The following is a 20,814-nucleotide window of genomic DNA, read 5'->3' on the forward strand; positions in this document are numbered from 1 at the left end:
TATGGGAAAATGTGAAAATATAGAGTATGTAAGCAAAACTGCACAACACAACACTGCATGTGCATTTCTCTTTATCTCAACATCAGCATGCTCATATATGTATTTGTGTTATTGTAGTTACTGCATGTGGATTTATGCATATTTTAATTTAATTTGTGAGGTTTCCTTTAAAATTTCATAGGTTTGTTACATAATGTTTAATTTTACATATACTTCCCGTACACCCTTACACTGAGTGTGGAAACAAATCTCTACAACATAATACAAAATCAATATAAAAAATATTAAAGCCAAAATAATAAAATGCATTAGTTTGAACACTCTCTCGCAACTATGTGGTTGTGTGCTCTCTGGCAAACTGTAACTGACATTCCACTAATTCTTTTTAAGAAAAACCTTTTCTATGATGTCTAACTGTCTACAGTTAGATGTGTCACAAAGTACCACACTGTTTTATTTTTTAGTGATTGATGTAATTGAAGTCCAGGACCTACTCAGAGACTTTAAAATGTTATGTATCATCCCCTGAATTATCTAAAGAAAACTGGCTGTAAAAGTGATGATTATTTGTGTTACACTAAAGAGTGCCGATATCTATGCTACCTATGATTAGCAATTTCATACATTAATTTAATTTATATTATATTACACAGATTTGTTTTCACTATGGGCCTACAATGTATAATTTTAGAAATTTTAATATTGGCAGCCCAGATTTTTTTTTTTTTTTTTAAATGACAAAAACAGTTACCAGTGTTTATGCCCAACTGGATCCCAAACTTTTGTATGCCACTATATTTATACTGTATTTAGCATGATGTACTGTGAAACTTTTCTACTAATTTCTGTTTATCTATATGCATATGTTTGTTTTATTTTTGTACTCTGAAGTCTGTGCTGCTGTTATTTGAATACATTATTTATACACATCATATTGGCTCATTCACATGTAAATGAGCTCAACTAAATATTAAAAACCTTTTGCTTTTTATATATAATACAGTCCGATAAAGAACATCCATTAAGTATTAACTTAAAGTGCACAATAAAATTGAGTAAACACACAAATACAAGTAGCAATGCAAAGAAAGAATAACAGAACATTTTAGATAAAGTGATGTTTATTGCTGCACTTTTATTTTGTGTGTGTGTGTGTGTGTGTGTGTGTGTGTGTGTGTGTGTGTGTGTGTGTGTGTGTGTGTGTGTGTGTGTGTGTGTGTGTGTGTGTGTGTGTGTGTGTGTGTGTGTGTGTGTGTGTGTGTGTGTGTGTGTGTCACTGTACAACCCAGTCTCAGGGTCACCCATCCCATCCCAGGACCGCCTCATCCCTCACCTAATGTTATTGGTGTTTGTCTTTCGTCACTCCGGTACAGATCTGCATTGGGATTTGGTACAGGTTTTACGCAGGTGCTGTTCCTGGCACAATTCCAATTGCACATGGAGAAACACACACAGCCCCTGGTGTTCCCAAAAGGTCTCCCAGCCAAGTATCAGGATCTGCTCTGCTTCAGTTCTGAGATGTGACAGAATCAAGTGCAGCATCTTCACCAAATAACTTCAAGGTGTATTTTTATCATGACCAGTCCGGCACGTGTGCAATAATCATGCTGTTTAAGAAATATCTTGCCTCAAAGATCATCTTGGCAAATGTGAAGTGCTCAACACGGATCTTAAAAAAATGTGAACAAATTTCAATGAAATTAAACATTTTGTGTTTATAAAAGTCTTATTTACTTCAAGTCATGCAAAGGATAATGAAAATGTTGCATACGTTTTTTGTTTTTTTTTAGTACACTTAATGCAATCAGAACCAAAGCTCAGCACTCGGACCTTGACTGAAAAGCCAACCTTGTTTTTTTTTTTCTCTAATAACACACCTTTGCGGATTTTGCTTTTTAGTTATTCATTCATTCATTATTTATTTGCGTTTTCAAGTTGATACGATTTTTTCACCTACTTGGAGCATTTTGCAATTCTTAATCCGTCTGCTGCAAATACCACCTGATGGATCTAAGGTACCAAAATGCTTACGGGACAAAGAACAGTTTTAAAAGCACTCTACGCCACCAGACAAAACAGTTCTCACGTACACACACAGATCCGTCACACAGCCCTCAAAATACTCGCACTTTTTTTTTTTCTTTTTTGTGCTTTTGCTTGCAGCGGAAGTTTTTAAGCAGGCTTATCTGAGGCTTTATCAGAGTCGGAGATGTGCTGCAGAAAGACAGGTCAAAGGGGAGCACAGCATTAAGGAAATGAAACACATGCCAGACCTGTCACGTGCCGTTTGGTGCAGCTCGAAGGCATTCAAGCCGGGTTTTTATTATTATTATTATTCATGGTTCTAGCAGTTATTTCAGTTTATTTATTTTTACATTTAACTGATATTTAACCAAAAAGGTTCGTACAAACCAGCCAGCATTTTGTACGTTTACATTATTACACCAATTATTACAGCCAGTGTTGACTCTCACGCGCAACCGAGAAAGATTTATTACTACCATTCGTCAGTTCGCTGAACGCACACATCGTCTTTAAAACTGTAAACATGGCTCGGTCGGAGACAGGGGCCCCATTTAGCTCGTCGCTGCGCTAAACGCTGCAGATAAAACAAACGATAATACTGTCTGTCTCCTGTGAGCGTCTCCACAGGCATTAACAGCGCGCTTTGTGCCAAGAAGCGGTGCGTCATTGCGCACAGCTTTCTCCGCTCCTAACGCCACCCAACGAAATGCTGCGTGACCTCGAGTGAAGTCACTGACTGTGCTGCTGGAGAGCACGGCTGGAGGTCAGTAGGTGCAGAAAAAGCATCTAATAACATACTGGAAAAGTTTAACACGACTAAATGATGGTTTAAAACCTGTGAGTGCCACATGTGACACATTTTGGGATAAGTGGCCTGCAGCGTGGGGGGAGGGTGTGTGCACGTTTGTTGTCGTCTGTTATCGCGTGCTGATAAGACAGACAGTGGCTCCAGATTCTCTTGGAGGCAGACAGCAGAGTGTGTCGGGCCTGCAGGTTTCAGGTTCCCCGCTCGGAGACCAACACGTTGCCTGTTCCGTTTCCCGTCGGATGCGCGCGCGCCCAGAGGGTTATCACTCCCATTAACCCCATGTTTGACTCACTCAGTTAATATTATGCCCCATAATTGCGCACGCGGATGATGTATGAGGTAATCTGTTGAACAACTGAGACTTAAAACAGTGCAGTTACATTGTGCATAAAGACAAGTCAGTGAGGCTTTCATTTAAAGGGGTCATATTACACACGTGCAGCAAGCTAATATGTGTCATAAAAAATGAAATATACATTTGGAATTAAAACAGCCCCCAATGAAGAGATTGTCCTAAAGACAAGAATGAACCTATTTTAAGTGCTTGTCACTTCAAATTGAAGAGCTGCTCCAGAAAAGAGCAGATTACCACAGAATCCCATGTAAACAAAACAGGTTTTTATATATATATATATATATATATATATATATATATATATATATATACACATAACAGTGGAGTTAAACAGATCAAATCCGAGCTTGCATCTCTACCTTCTGGATTTTTTTTTTTTTAAGAAATCCTTCTTTATACCATTTCACAATGAAGCTCGATACGTAAAAGTAAGTCCCTTCGGCTGCTCCCTTGTTTGGACTCGGGGTCGCCACAGCAAATCCAAGGTGGATCTGCATGCTGAATTTGCACAGGTTTTACGCCGGATGCCCTTCCTAACGCAACTCCACATTACATGGAGAAAAGTGGCAGGGGTGGGATTTGAACCCGGAGCCTTCTGAACTGAAACCAAGCGCATTAACCACTTGGCCAAGCTCGATAAGTGGTGATGTAAAATGAAAAACTTGCACTATGCACAATTTCTCCAGTCACAGGCACAGAAGCCGATAACATCTTCAGTGTTGTCTTTTCGTCTTGGTGGCTTTCCTCTCTAGTCACCTTCTTGCACAATCAATAGGTTTTTGGGAACTGCCGCTTCCAGGCAGATTGCTCTAAACAGTACCATCCTGTTTGTATTTCTTAATATATGAAGTAAATGAAGTCCAAGACATAATTAGTCTCTTAGAAATATTCACGTCTCCCCTGACTTGTCTGAATGCAATTGGATGTGAAAAGGTGCACTATTCACACCATCATTTTGGGTTTTAGATGATTTATTTTAATTCATGATAAGCCTGATTTTTATTTATTTTTGACGTCATAAAAAATTCACACGTAAAAGCACAAGGGTGCACTAACTTTTCACATCACTGGATCTCCTACTTGGAGGTGGGCAATACCAACTTCAATGAGTCAAAGTCCTTACCAGCTAAACCAGCCGATTCTAATGAGTTCAACTCTTCATGCAGTCAGGTAGACGAGTCAATCAGTGAAATTATCTGTTTTAGGTCCACAGATAGAACCAACACATGGTAGGACTTTTACTCGCTGAAGCCAGTGATACTCACCTCTGCTCCTAGTTTCCTCCAGAGATGCAGACGAGTCCCACAGAGGAGTTGGTGTGTCTTTGAGTTGACAGGGATCCAAAACTGGACTTCTGTTACATATGTTGGTATGCAACAGGTTGGTAAGGTTAGACCTACTTGTGTGAAGCACCTTGAGGCAACTTTGTTGTGATTTGGTGCTATATAAATGAAAATAAATTGAAATTAAATTGAAATTGAAAGATGTCACAGATGGTGCTGGTTCAGGACAAAACACTACACTATGCTGGGAATAGGGCCCTTACTGCTTGCTATTACTTTTTTATCCACTTTTTCCATTATATGGCAATATTAGTAGTTTTTATTGTTCAGTTTTAGTCATTTTCTGTTGTTTTTCTCCCCTTGGGGGGGGGGGGGGGGTCAACCAGCCCCCCGGCTGGTTAACCACAATGGAAATAAATCTTGTACTTATGTTGACCTCAAATTTTACATGTAGCTGTTGAATGAATTTCCAAATAAATGTATTGATTGAATTTATTTAGTCAATTTCAGTGCCTACACCTGAAATAAACCTGCCTATACTTAAAAAAAAATAGGTGGATGGCACAAGAAAGTGAAAATACTTACTTTCATTGTAGTCAATAAATATTGAATGAATAAATCCAATTAAATATTTTTCAAATATTTGCTTTATTTTACATTTAATGTGATGTTTATTATCTGATGTTTGTGTGTGTAGCTGGAATTTCTTGTCATTCTTGTGCAAAAATAAATTGAACATGCTGATTAAAAGCTTTATTTATTTATTAGCATTGCAAACTGTGGGCCTTTACGTCATCTCAACAAATGGCTCCATCCAGAGGGTCCCACCGGCTCCCCCTCCCATCTCAGCACAATCTCACGCTTTTTAGGGGGGAGGGGGGGTTGCCCACCTCCATGCGTCACCAAGAGAGGGAGGCGAAGAAAGAAAGAAAAAAACCTTGGGGACAGAGTTGACATTCAAAATGCATGCTTCACTCAGGATAGGTCTTGTGCCCCAAACTGATACTTAAATCGTGTAAATATTACCAGGAAGGAGGTCGAGTCTGTTGGTCTCCATATGACAGCCCAATAGCTCTTGACCATGTTCCCAGCTCGAGTGCGTCCACTCCCTTCTCTGTCAAGGACATATTAAACTTAGAGCAGAGCCACAACGCGATGGTGTCTTCTGTGGATGTTTGTTCCCGGTGGGACTGCACCGTGCCAACCTCCTCCTGCATGCTGGCGCGCCTGAAGCAGGAGCCCCTCCGTGACCCGCCGCCCGCCGCGTCCCTGTTTGGAGAAAAAGTCCAGGAGGCCAAAAGCAGCAGAGGAACCGCTGCTGCCTTTTATGGCAAATCATTCCTAGAGATGGACATAGTCAAGGATGGAAAATCAGAGGGAAATCACTGCAGGAAAGGTGAGTTATGATCAGCTGTAGGCCTCATGTTCACTGAAGTCAATAAAATATTTAAGAAAAACGTAGATTTTAAGGTTAGAATTTGTGTGCATGTAATAATATTATAATATAATGGAGCTGACAATTTAAAACCTGATAATTTAGTTCATTTCAAATGTTTTAATGTAATTCGTTGCATAGTTAACTAAAATAATTCAAGCATTAAAATGTACTTAATTTAAATCCGATTCACTTGATTATTTTTATTTTAATCCTGCATAATTTCACTGAAAAAAATACATGACTTACAGCATGTGATCAGAATGTATCCAAATCACGTAATGTTCTTAAGTTCTCTCAATTATAGACAAGAGAAAACTGTTATTTTGGCACATTCTGGTCATGTGCAAGCAATATATGTACTTAAATCATGTAAATCCAACATACTTTTTCACTGTATGTTTGTAATTGAGAAAACTTAAGAAAATGATGTTATTTGGACACATGGAAATGTAAGTCGTGCATTATTTTTGTCAGTGTTGCTGCACCACTCCTACTGCAAGTACATAAACCTGTCCTCCCGCAAAGACACAAAACAACAAATTACATCTATAATGAATTATTTAAATCCTTATCAGGTAAAAATTGTGCCGGGTTAGCATGCACTGAAAAAAAATAAACCCTGATAAAACCATGGAAATTGCTGACAATTAAATTAATTAGGTTTGTCCAAATTAACAGCTTAGTGGTGTAAACATTAACAAAATCTGGATGGAAGTGTTCCCAATTGATGCACTCTTTTGTTTAGTACAGTAGGACATCTGACTATAAAACCTTTAAACTTTTACAAAGGAAAAAAATTAAAAATCGCCCCCACATAGAAGTGACAAAAATATGTCCTTATGATTATGTCACTTAATTCAGATCAAATAGATATTAAACATTCCAGATTGATTGATGCATATATATTGTGAATTAATGCAAAATATTTCAAATTACATTACTGGGTCGTATGAATTATTGTAATAAAAAAAATCAACTTCATTTTATGTTAAGTGTTTTAAGCAATTAGTTTTCTCTAACACCGAGATGAAGGAACTAATCAAGTTTTACAGTTTAGAATAACAAGACGTTATTACTGGATGGTTTAAGAAGTTAGAATAAATTAAAAAGTTTAAATAATAAATGTGCGCTTCTCTGATCGCGTTTGCAGGAATGTTTTTAATTCCTCTTTTTCTGGTTTGATCAGAGGAGTTCACTTCTCCGGCCAGCCGGTGACGACCTAAAGTCCGAGGATCAGGGCCGAGCCAAGCCTCGGAGGCGCAGGAAGCCCCGGGTCCTCTTCTCCCAGGCCCAGGTGTACGAGCTGGAGCGTCGTTTCAAGCAGCAGAGGTACCTGTCCGCCCGGAGAGAGATCACCTGGCCGGCGTGCTCAAACTCACCCCGACCCAGGTCAAGATCTGGTTCCAGAACCGGAGGTACAAGTGCAAGCGGCAGCGGCAGGACCAGAGCCTGGAGATGGTGTCTCTGCCACCGCCGCCCCGGAGGGTGTCGGTGCTGGTGCGCGACGGGAAGCCGTGCCTTGCGGAATCAGCGGCGTATAGTCCGTCCTACAGCATGGCGCACATCAACCACTTCACCTGCAACAACTACACCCCGTTCAGTAACTACACGGGCCCGGCCTGCAACACGAACTACCCCTGCAATTATCCTGTACCCGCGATGCAAAGCAGGCAAACGTCTCCGGGCGACGGCTACGTGAACTTTGGGGAGCTGAATAACGTGCAGAACACGTTCAGCTCCAGCAGCGGCGTTGTCCTCGTTACACGGCATCAGGACTTGGTAAAAAAAAAAAAAAAAAAACTGCGTTAACTTGGTTTAACTATTGCATGTTTTTGTGGCAAAACTTTGTGGAGTCTTGTGGTATTACATATTTACTACTTTTTTATTTTAAGGCACCGCTTTTTGCCGAAATATTGTTTCATATAATTTCAAGACATTAAAAGCAAAGTTATGTCATAAGTTGATCAAGTCTTTAGATAGCGAATTACAGGTTACAGTTTATCCTTAAGAAAATCTGTTTATTGGCCAACAAGGAAATCACAGCCTATTGTTTTCTAATAATAATAATGTCTAACAATTTAAATATATATTATTGCCTAGACAGCCATCTATTGGCAATATATGTATGTGTGTGTGTTGGACGGAGGGTATCTGACACAAAACATATGACAGGGCAGTACCACTGCACCTCCCCCTCCCCCCAAAAAAGTTTTAGGCATCCAACAAAATCCGATTTTTTTTTTTTTTAAACCAGTATATTAAAGGAAATTCCAATTTGGATTGGGATGTCCATACATGCCTGAAAAAACTTTAAATAAATAAAATGTTTAATTACTAAGTTGCAAGGTGTCACTTAAAAAAACTGTATTTCTTTGTAGGTGCACTGCACAGCTAAAACAAAAGTAGTTGCCAATGATAATGGAATCAAAATTAACAGCTGTTAAAAAACTCAATTCATACATTTAATCATTCATTTATGAATCACAGAGTGCACATCCGTGATTATTTTTAAAGATAAAAAGTGGTCACTCATTTTACACGTTCATATTGTTCTCCATATAAATATTTAGCTGCATGTCATGATTTGCATATGTTTTCGGTATGCAAAGCACCTAAAGTATTTGCACAGTACTGTGTTGAACTGTGCAACATGGGTGACCTGGTTACAACTCTAAATCAACAATATGACCAAACATTACAACTGCCACATGGTTTGTGTCTGGTTAAACTGCTCAAGTGGCTATTAGGAAGCTTCTGTCACTATACTTCAACAGGTTGAAAAGTTTACACATTTTACAACCCTGCAGTTTGCCACACATGCACGTTAACTGTGACCCATGACCTTTACCTGTATTAATAATTATATTTATTGTTAAGACAAGAATTGTCTAACTGCAAAACCAAAAACAGTCAGTTTTTTACTATTACTTGATCCAAAGCATTTATATTTGGTGTGAAAATATTTCAGAATATCTGATTTGATAGTTTACTATATTTCAAATCCTTTCCATTTTACAACTGTTTCAGTCAAGAATGCAAACTAAGTGAAAATGAACACTGACATCTTTCAAACATCAGTATTTACGACATACATCTAGGTTTTTTGCAGACGTCCGCTTCCTATTTACACATTCAGATTGGCCCCCCTGAGATGGAAACCTACTTGTCCATATATGCAAACACATGACTGACACTCTCCTTGTGCTATACACAATAGTCCCATTGCTTGACATAGAGTCCGATGCTTTGATAAAGTGTTAAATGAACAGGTTTGTTCAACTGCCACAACTTTAAATAAGTAAGAGATGCTCTGGAATCTCTTGAGCCTCTACACATGTACACCTTGTGGTGCGCATTGGAAAAAAAATACACTGCATACAAAGATAAAGGTGGATAATTAATATTTATTAGCAGTCATTCCCATATTCAGCAAAAACATCAATTCCAGGTAAATGTGGATGGGACAGTAAGTCACATCTGCCCCAATGGGCCACCCTCTGCCCCAAGGTGTTGAAAGCCAACGTCAGATAACAAAGGCACACACACCTAAAATATCCACCCTCACCTTCCACCCACACTGGAAAGGGAGAGGGAAACGGGTCGGAATAATCTGTTCGTCCGGGTCTTATCTGAACCCAGGCATGACGCATGCTACTCTATCTCTGCCACCTTAACCCGCTGCCGCTCTGCTGCAGACACAAAACCAACGTGGACAAACATCAAATGGAACGCACAGTCTGAAACTCATTTTCTTTTTAATGGTCTGTGCATCAACTGGATATAATAAACAACTGTAAATAATGAGATTGGTCTTAAAACATTTTAAAAGTTACAAGATACATTTCAGTTCCAAAACAAACCAGTAGCTACAATGGAATTATAATCCAAATCTATTATATAATGGCTGAGTGGATCCTTGTCATTTGACTGGTGCTCTGTATGTCACATGACATGGATTATTCATCCCATTTGTGTTACATTTCATTTAGAGTTCAATTTTGTTCCATTTAGCATGCAAATTTGGTTCCATACATTTATGAAACCCGCCCACTAGCATGGGCAGCGTTTAGTTAAACATGCAGAGTTTGTTTAGCTGATGGACAACGATTTGGAGGAGCTAACTGACGGTGCTAATTCTCTGAACACACGCAGGCACACACACACGCACACATACACACAAAACAAATCCACTGTGCTGTAAGCCGTCTGGAGGCATAAAGAGCTGTTAGTAAGTTAGAATGAAAAGTCGGACTAATTTCTGATGTGATTTTTTTTTTTCGCTTATTTTTGGACTCCTATTAAAGGTCGTATTGGATTGTTGATGTCAGTGCAGCAGTGATGCACCAAAGCTGGACAAATTTCTGACGTGATTTTTTGCTGGAGTGAGGAGGTACTCAAAGTCTTTTTCCTTTTTTTTTTTTTTGGAAGTACACAAAGTCATGCAGTGACGCACCAAAATGCAAGTCCCTTTTCTATTGTTTATAAATTAATAATATGACATAAAATGACATGGATCTATTTTAGCCATTATATAAACAAATAATTAATGTTTTTACATTCTTTCAATGGTACAAATATCGCCTTGTTGAATGGTATGTTCCAGCTTTCACCTCATGAAATATTCGTACCGTTGAATTCATAAACATCATTATTTGTATATTATTGGAGAAAATAACAACAAAAACAATAATAATAAATCCACAAACGTTTGCACAAATCACAATTTGTGCCTTTAAATGAAAAGAGTAAACTATAAGAGTAACGGTTAAATTCGTATTTATTTCAGAATTTCTCTATTTCCAGGAGGCCTCTTATCATGGTCTCACGTCATCCAAAATAAAAAAAGGCCTAATTAAGGCAATTAAAGGTGTGATAATGCAAAGCTAAAATTCAAATTAATATACTCTTGTCAGGGTTAATGCAGTCTCAGTCACTTTCTCCTTTAAAAATCTCTGGAACTATCCTGTTCACTTTTGACACATACAAAAAAGAAATCTTTCAGAAATTCCTAGAAATGTAAAATGTTAAATGAGCCAACGATCTCACCTCACATCCAACCTCAATAAAAGCAATGCACAGCATCACTTACACAACTGGCACAGTTTGCTGTGCTTACAGGTACATATGAGTAAAAAGTTCTTAGCCCCACCTGGAAACAAAGGTGTACCTTCCTGAAGATGTGACCTTCTTTGTGTGAAGGCATAGCGAAGCTTGAACATTGGTGGACCGAGTGCACTGGAGCTAAGGGAGACTATTTTGAAAACTAATGCAAGAATCTTTCTCATGTGACGGTTTCTGGGTGAGGCTGAGAACTTTTTGAGGTACCCTGGTATTCTGACAGAAAAAACAAGTCCTTCGATTGTATAATTAACATCATGTACATGAAATAATTCTATAAATAAAACTGCATGAACCTGTGCAGTTTACCGTCATGTTATAGGACACTGTTCAGTCTATACAGCAGGAGGTAAAGTGTGGTGAAGGTTTAGAGATTTTGAGACATTTGAGGACACAGTAGACTGAATACACTGTGCCAGCAGTCTAGAGGAAAGGAACAGTCTCTTCTTCAGGATATAAAGAACTGTGGCAAGAAAAAGTGCTAACGCCAGGAAAATAAGCAGTTTGTCAGTGAGTTCTCTGCGGTTGTACTTGGTGATAAGCTTCCTCCCAAGCTGAATGGTCCCCGTCATCGCCTTAAATTCATCACTGGTCTCTTGGATTGTCTTTGAGGAGGTGGCTACAAAGAGAGGAGCCAAAATTGGGTGAAGGGAAGTCAGTGTTTTGGTTTAAGACTTGTATGTCTCTGCCCTGCCTGCGATAGACTGGCCACCTGTGTGGGTTGTACTCCATCTTTTGCCCTGTGGCTGCTGGGATAGGCTCCAATCCCTCACCCCAACCCTTAACTGGAATAAGCTGGTTCTGAAAATGGTGGATGGATAGATGTTGGTGCGACTTGTGGCACTAAATCATTTACAACTCCTTTAACCGCCAGCAACAGTGCCTCCCAGTGGCACGACATGGTATTCATGTCATAAAGCCATGCACATTATGGATAACTTTAAAAATTTCTATAATCTGCACCAGGTGTTGTCTTATTTATTCCTTCTTTAAAGACACGTTTTAAGGGGTTACCTTTAGCTATAAACTGTATTTGTGGTCTATTTGAATGTATTTACAGTGTTCAAATTGTATTTGTTGGTTTTCACTATGACAATTTTCATGTTATTGTTTTAATAAAGCATCTTGTTTGTCTGAAAACTACTAATTGACTAGTTTATTATACACTGGAAATTAAAACTATGTTTTTAAAAGAACCTCAGCTTATACCCTGACTGTGACACATTGGGACATGCTGGCACTTTTGGTTAATTAGATTGTTTCACTTTTGTCCACTATGGCTGTGTTGTAATAATTTAACTGTATTGTTTTATGTTGTTTGCAAAAATCTCCGCACAAAAAAAAACAAGCAATATTTATTTTCAATTTTGATCTTTATAGATTTAAAATAAATAAAATAACTTTTTGGGCCTAAAACAAAACATGAAAATATTCAGTAATATGTCCTCTACAACTTTCATGAACCATCGTTCTCAAACTGTGGTACGTGGGCTCCCTCTTGTACACCAAATCAACCAAACAAACTCATTTTTTTTTAATAGCGTAATCAGCTGCTTTACTTCACATAATGTTAAGGCTAACTCAACAATTCTCATTGAATCAATACAAACAAATGGAGCAGACTATCCACAATGAAGGATTTAACGACTTTGATCCTTAAACAAAACCAATCTGGCGCCAGTCTTTGCTGATGTTCACGCTCAACACCACAAATTCGTATCCCTCGCCTGGTGATGGACGCAACCACCATCGCCCAGTGTGTCGCTCTGCTTGAGCCGTGTTCACACCGGAGCCACACGACACCAGAAATTCATCATTTGCTGCAGGAGCTGCGTCTGGATGACGGCCGCTTTTAGTGGTAATTATGCCTCTCCAGGACCCAGTTTGACGACCTCCTGTCCCATTCGCGTGCGCACGTGTGAGCAATAAAAATAAAAAATAAAAAAACTGGCTGCCGCTGCTGCTCGCTCTCCCCTCAAACTCTGTCATAATTGTGTTATAAACCAGTCACCATTTGTTTTATTATACATCTCTGTAGTTAAAAAAATTATCTTCACGGACGATTCGTTCGTGCGTGGACGTGAAAAAAAAAAAACTGGCTGCTGCTGCGGTGCTGCTGCTCGCTCTCCCTTCCAACTCTGTCATAATTGTGTTATAAACAGTCACCATTTGTTTTATTATATATTCTGTGTAGTTAATAAATAAAATAATTTTCACGGGGAATTCGTTCGCGCGCACGTGAAAAAAAAAAATAACAACTGGCTGCTGCTGCAGTGCTGCTGTTCTCTCTCTCCTCAAAACTCTGTCATAATTGTGAAATAAAGGACAAAAGGGACATAAGTCCTGCTCACAGGCTGGCTGCCAGAGACAGGATATGTCCACATCAAGTATAAACTCCAGACATCACCACATCACTACATATCCAGTCCCTGATTGGTCATCGCGACGTGACAAGACGAAAAAGTTCAGATTTTTCAACTTGTGGAGGAGGGCAACGCGAGGCGATATTGCGCCACAAACGAGCCATTTGCTCAAAACTGCTTCATTCGCGTCCATCACATCACATTGCGTGGCTTGAACTTTTGTGGCGCCACAACGCGTCCTTCCATAGGGATTACATGGCAACCTGTCGCCGCCGTCGCTCGTGTGTCGTCCGGTGTGAACGCGGCATGAAAGTGAAGCGAAATGAAGGAATATTCTTAAGAGTCAGAATCAGCTCTGCAAACGAACTGAAATGAAGCAATGCTTCATAAGAGACGGGCTCAGGCCATCAAGTTATATTATAGAAATATACTATAAAAGAGTTATATCTATGACTCGGTCATAGAGTTATGGGCTCGGTTCTGTAAGCGAAGCAAAATTAATGTGTGCTAATACACACTTCAGATGCCGAGCTGCAAATCAGTTTCTGTTGTAAAAAACAACGTGATGGAGAGCAATTATAAATTGACAAAAATCTCCTACATGCGTCTAGGCTTATTTTGTTACATGTACAGGGTCCATCACTGTCAATACATGTAGGTGCGCACCAATTAATAATTCTCAAGCTTTTAACGCACGCTTCTTTGTTGATTCAATTTCCACAATAAAGATTTAAATATTTCCAGACGTCATCTTCCAGAAACAAGGGCGTCTTATGTGGGCAACAATTTCCGTCAGGAGGTGACGATGAATCTGTCTGAAAGGATGCACGAGGTCAGAATAAGACTTTTTATTTGCTCTGTGTGCTACAAACACAATGCTATCTACCACACTTCAGCATTCTGCTTACAAAAGTATATTAAATTACACAGTTAACAACAATAACGTCAGTAATTATAAGCAGCTGAGGTTACAAAGGCAGTGTTGTGACACTGTTTCACAAATGTTCTGTACGCTCAGGTCTTTGTGCTGACGTGACCGAACCCGACCCAACCAGAATATCATTTTGAAATATTTGTCTGAACCTGACCCATCAGGCCCAGATCGAGTATCAACGCTCTAATTGCAAAGACATTGCAGTCATTTTGACAACTTCTCTGCCCTGCTCCTCTGTCAAAACGCACTGCAGATTCTGGACCGATGTGTATGTGAGAGAACTGTTTTTTCTTTACTGCCAGACACAGTCCTGGATGTCACTGATGGTCCACGATGAATACAAAATGCTTTAAGCCCTCAACTTCATTTTAAATGGTTCTAACTCATCATAATCCGTATGCTTTCTTCTATTTCGAGCTGTTGTGTTGTAACCAAGATCCCTCTACATGTTCATTCTTCCAGGGAGTTTTTCCTCACCACTGTTGCCAATGTGCTTGCTCAGCGGGTGGGAAGGTAAATCTTAGCCTTGTGAAGTGCCTTGGGACAACTATCTTGTGATTTGGTGCTATATAAATAAATTGAGTGAATTATTTGAATTCCGGTTGTAATGGTGGTATTTGGAAAGCCAACTATTTTCTAAGGTGGTACTTACTGTAAAAAGATTGAGAACCACTGCTCTAGAATATAAACTACAGTTCTCACACACACATACACACCTTATTTTATATAGAGCCTACGGATGCTTGTTGGTTCAGTTAAACTGCATGTTATATCAAGTGACCACAGATTTCAGGAAAAGACGTGCAGCACAAAATATATTCTGTAAGGAGGAGGAGGGGTCACTCTTTATGAAGTGATGTCTGTATTTTCTGTAGTTGTCAGCCATCAAAATTTGGACGTAGATGTAAGAATTTGATATCTGTGGCCTTCTATTCAAAGCTGGACATTAAAAATTTAGGTGAATTAAAAAAAGAATAAAAAGATTGATAGAAGGATTTTTGGATTTTTGTTTTATTACATAAAGGGTATTTGAACTTTCTGAATGTTTATATCTGCAAAGAAGAAAATATTTTCAGTTAAGTTTAACAACAGGGCATTTCAAAAAGACACAAATGGGGACTACTGAAGTTTGATGGAGAGACTGACTTCAGGTTAAAGAAAGGTTGAATAGTTTTTTAGGTGGATGCAGATCCAGGAGTAACATTTCAATGATGTCATAATTTGGTGAAGCACCACTGTGAAGTGTGCACCCCAATGCCGTGCACAGCTGATGACTGATAAAGAAAACACGGTTGGGCCTTGGTGAAAGTATACACTGTCTGAGTAAAGTCATGGTGCAGCATTTTTTTAAAAACAGAAATAACATTTTTAATTTAATTTTCCATTTTCTGTTTAGATGGAAACAAAAGTTGCCATTCATTTTGATGAGTCTCACTAACCTAGTGTGGTCATGGTCTCCTCGCTCTGCTGAACCTGCTGGGCCATCATTCGGCTGATACTCATCAGATTCTCAGTAATGCTACTGGCTGTTTGGCTCATCCCCTCTTTGGTCATCTTCCTAAAATAGAAAAGGAAATTTCAGAAAGTGAAGGCACAGCTGCTTAAAGCAGTACGACATATTGGCAGCTCACCTTTGTCTCACGTCACTGTTGGCGTTGTTCAGAAGTGCTTGCTTTTCCATGTTGTCAATAGACAGTTTGCAGGCCAGGTTGGATTTCCTCCAAGCAGTCTGATTACTGCAAAATGGACACAAAATAAATCAATACATTTATTAGGCAATTATTAATTATAGCTAAGCAAGAGAGCTTTAGCAAATACTAACAGAGACAAGAGGACACGCCTCCTTCATGTCTAATGCTGGTGTAGTCTCCTTCAACACAAGTTCATCCATACCATACACACATTTTTGGTGGATGAAGGTTGTCTGCATTTAGTGCATATGACAAAAAAGACTGGATGGGACGCCATCAGCTGGTCACCAAATGACATTTCACTGGATTAAATAACACACGTCCCCAAAGTCAGTACGGAAAAAATACTGCAATTCTTCATGATATATGAATGAAAACTGTTTATTTCGAACATTTGATACAACAACAATTACAAGATAGATCAGTAAAGACAATACAAAAAAGTTCCTACTGTGTACCCAACATGTCCGAAAAGGGGTAGGGTGAAGCATCAGCTTATTTATCCCTACCCTTCTTCCCCACAACCAGTAATACCCTTTGCCACATATACACATAGATTCCTACACACCTAAACTGATATCAATATATATATATAATATATATATATATATATATATACAAATATATATATATATATCACACATATATATATATATATACACATATATATATATACTATACACACCATCAACATACATACACATATACATACACATACACATATATATATATATCTATACACATATATACACAAACATAAATATACACCTACACATACCTACTTACATACAAAATACTATATTTACAAGCGAAGCAAAAAACAAAAACACCCTAACCCTCATTACCCTTCCTCCTCCCTATACCTAGAAAAAAACATATTTTTGTACCGCTGTTGAATGGTTCATGCTTGGACATTGCTTGAGCCCCACTCCCAATCTGTTCCACATCCTCACCCCACAGACAGAAATACAGAAACCTTTTATGTTGTTCGTGTCCCACTGATGCTTTAAATTAATTTCCCCCCTCAGACTGTAATCCCTGATCTGTTAAAAACATATTTTTAATATTGCTGGAAGTAAATGTTTATTGCTTTATACACAATTTGTACTGTTTGAAAATGAACCAAGCTCTGTGAATTTTAGAATTTGGATTGTAAAAATAGTGGATTTGTATGATCTCTATAGCCCGTATTATGAATAATTCTTATAGCTCTTTTCTGCATTACTGATAGGATTGTGTTGTACCTTTATAAGTATTACCCCATACCTCTGCACAGTACTGTAAATATGGTAAAACCAGTGAGCAGTAAGAATGCGGAGTGAGTTGTGGTCCAGAATATGTTTTCGCTTTGTTTAGACACTGAAATGCTTCTTGACAGTTTACTTGTATATGTTTTATATGAGTCTTCCAGTTTATCTTATCCTATTATCACCCCAGAAACTATTTTCATGTACCCTTTCAATATCTACCCCCTCGACTTGTAACTGAACCTGTATGTCTGTATTACAATAGCCAATAACATGTATTTTGTTTACTTAAGTTAATGATAATTTGTTTCTGCTCAAACCATATTTTCAATTTCCCATTTCTATACTGAGCCTGCTCAGTAACTCCTGCAAATCCCCCCCTGAACAAAAATGCTTGTGTCATCTGCAAATAATACTAATTTTAATGATTTTGGAAACATTGACAATATCATTTATATAAATTAGAAACAGTTTTTGGACCCAATACTGACCCCTGTGGGACGCACACCAAGCACTGTCCAAGCATGATGATGTATATTCCCCCCAACTTCACAAACTGTTTTCTGTTACTTAAGTAGCTTCTCACCCAGTGCAACACCAACCCCCTAATCCCATACTGTTCAAGTTTATTGATTAATATGTCATGATTGATTGTACAAAAGCCTTTTTAAGGTCTATAAATATTCCAACTGAATGTAATTTGTGGTCTATGGCGTTTGTAATCTCCTCAACTGATTCTATTAATGCAAGTGATGTTGAACTATGTGCTCTGAATCCATATTGACTATCAGTAAGTAATTTATGTTTATTTATGAATTTGTCTAATCTATTATTGAATAACTTTTCTAATAATTTGGAAAATTGTGGAAGCAAAGAAACAGGTCTATAATTTGTGAAGTGGTGTCTCCCCAGTCTTATACAGCGGCACAACCTTAGCTATTTTCATTTGATTGGGAAATTTACCGGTTTGAAATGATAAGTTACAGATGTATGTTAATGGTTCTACAATCCATTCAATGACCTGTTTACCACCACCATATCAATTTCATTTAAATCGGTAGATGTTTTATATTTACAATTATTCACAATGTCTATAATTTCTTTTCCATCCACTGCTGTGAGGAACATTGAACAGGGATTTCTTTCTATGAGATTATTATCCCAATCCTCAGGTTGGGAATCGGGAATTTTTTCTGCCAAGCTTGGTCCAATATTTACAAAAAAATAATTAAAACCGTTGACTACCTCATCCTTATTTTCCTTCTTGACATTATTATCAATGAAATACTGAGGGTAACTCTGTTTTTTATTACCTTTTTGATAATGCTATTAATATATCCCATATTCCTTTAATATTGTTTTTGTATATTAATATGTTACTATAATTCCTTCCTACATACCCGTATAATATTAGTTAATCTATTTTCTATTTCTTATATCTATTTTCTGCCTCTTAGTCTTTAGTTTTATGAATTCTCTATACAGTGTATTTTTCTTATTACATGCATTTCGTAACCCTTTCGTCATCCATGGTCGGTGCCTGGAGCCCGCACTCCAGGCAGGGCGCCCTCTGGTGGTGGTGGGCCAGCAGTACCTCCTCTTCAGCGGCCCACACAACAGGACCCCCCCCTCAACGGGCGCCTCCTGGCGCCGACCAGGCTTGTCCGGGTGGCGGCGGTAGAAGTCGGCCAGGAGGGCCGGGTCCAGGATGAAGCTCTTCTTCACCCAGGAGCGTTCTTCGGGGCCGTACCCCTCCCAGTCCACCAAATACTGGAAGCCCCGGCCCATCCGTCGGACATCCAAGAGCCGGCGCACAGTCCAAGCCGGCTCGCCATCGATGATCCGGGCAGGAGGTGGTGCCGGACCCGGTGTACAGAGGGGTGAGGTGTGATGTGGTTTGATCCTTGACACGTGAAACACGGGATGGATCCACAGTGAGGCCGGCAGCTGAAGCCTCACTGCGGCGGGACTGATGACCTTGAGGATCTTAAAGGGACCTATGTACCGTTCTTGTAGTTTCGGGGAGGCCACTTGAAGTGGAATGTCCTTAGTTGATAACCACACCTCCTGCCCAGGACGATACGTAGGGGCCGGGGTCCGCCGACGGTCTGCATGGGCCTTTGTCCTCATCCGGGCCCTCAGCAAAGCAGAACGGGCGGCACGCCACACCCGACGGCACTTCCGCAGGTGGGCCTGGACCGAGGGCACACCGACCTCTCCCTCAACCACCGGAAACAACGGGGGCTGGTACCCTAGACACACCTCAAAAGGGGAGAGGCGGTGGCTGAAGACACCTGGCTGTTGTGGGCATACTCGATCCAGGCCAGATGGGTACTCCAGGCCACCGGGTGCGCGGCTGTCACGCAACGCAGGGTCTGCTCCATCTCTTGATTGGCCCGTTCTGCTTGCCCGTTGGTTTGGGGATGATACCCGGATGAGAGACTGACCGTGGCCCCCAGTTCCCGGCAGAAGCTCCTCCAGACGTGTGAGGAGAACTGGGGACCGCGATCGGAGACGATGTCTGTAGGGATCCCATGCAGCGGACGGTGGTGGACCAGGAGGTCCGCTGTCTCCTGGGCCGTTGGGAGCTTCGGGAGGGCCACGAAGTGGGCCGCCTTGGAGAATCGGTCCACTATCGTGAGGATGACGGTGTTGCCCCTGGGACGGCGGGGAGGCCCATGACAAATCCAGGCCGATGGAGAACCAGGGGCGATGAGGCACGGGCACGGCTGTAGCAGTCCTGAAGCCTTGCGATGGTCGGCTCTTGCCCCTGGCGCAGGTGGTACAGGCCTGGATGTAATCCCGGACGTCGGCCTAGGGACACCACCCAGAAGCGCTGCCGGACAACTGCCACGGTTCTTCGCACCCCTGGATGACAGGAGAGCTTAGAGCCGTGACAGAAGTCCAGGACCGCAGCCCTAGCCTCTGGTGGGATGTTAAGTCTATCCTTCGGCCCGGTTCCGGGGTCCGGGTTTCGTGCCAGGGCCTCCCGGAGCGGTTCTCTCTACGTCCCAGGTGGAGGGTGGCCACGATAGCGGGACTCCGGGATGATGGGTTCCGGTGGACTCGACAACTCCGTTTTTCACTTCCTCTTCGTTTTACCCGGGACAAGGCATCCGATCTCTGGTTTTGGTCCCGGGACGGTAGTGATCGGAAGTCCAAAATGGCCAAAGAACAGTGACCAGCGGGCTTGCCTGGGTTCAGCCGCTTGGCGGTTCCTGATATACTCCAGGTTCCATGTGGTCAGTGAAAACGTGAATGGGCACGGAGACGTTTCCCTCCAACAGATGTCTCCACTCTTCAAGGGCCTCTTCACCGCAAGGAGGTTCTCGATTGCCGACGTCATAATTCCGTTCGGCCGGGGTCAAACCTGTGGGGAAAAAATAGGCACCACGGGTGACGGACCTTATCGGTCTTCCCGCTCTGGGAAAAGCACAGTTCCTATCCTGAGTCCGAGGCGTCCTACTTCAACCCACTAACTGGCGACTAGGATCGGGCTGCACCAGAACGGGTGCAGATGAGAAGCGCCGTATCAACTCCTTGAACGCGGCC

General features: G+C 40.5%; 2 protein-coding genes across 2 annotated transcripts; one reads left to right on the forward strand and one right to left on the reverse strand.

Annotated features, from left to right (window-relative positions):
• The first annotated feature begins 3,163 nt into the window (after positions 1-3,163).
• On the forward strand, positions 3,164-7,692 carry LOC117519678 (homeobox protein Nkx-2.5-like). Its single transcript, XM_034180943.1, is given in 6 exon segments — positions 3,164-3,172; positions 5,456-5,867; positions 6,485-6,504; positions 7,096-7,246; positions 7,249-7,658; positions 7,660-7,692. Coding segments are annotated over 6 exon segments (1,035 nt in total).
• A 3,471-nt stretch (positions 7,693-11,163) lies between these two features.
• On the reverse strand, positions 11,164-16,173 carry LOC117520013 (vesicle transport protein SEC20-like). The gene is made up of 3 exons (XM_034181303.1): positions 15,956-16,173; positions 15,764-15,882; positions 11,164-11,646 (listed from the first exon to the last, which is right to left on the reverse strand). The coding sequence occupies exons 1-3, from the start codon at positions 16,003-16,005 to the stop codon at positions 11,363-11,365; spliced, it is 453 nt and encodes a 150-aa protein (XP_034037194.1). The 5' UTR covers positions 16,006-16,173; the 3' UTR covers positions 11,164-11,362.
• Between the last annotated feature and the right edge of the window lie 4,641 nt (positions 16,174-20,814).

Source organism: Thalassophryne amazonica, chromosome 11 (assembly GCF_902500255.1).
Source record: "Thalassophryne amazonica chromosome 11, fThaAma1.1, whole genome shotgun sequence".
NCBI lineage: Eukaryota > Metazoa > Chordata > Actinopteri > Batrachoidiformes > Batrachoididae > Thalassophryne > Thalassophryne amazonica.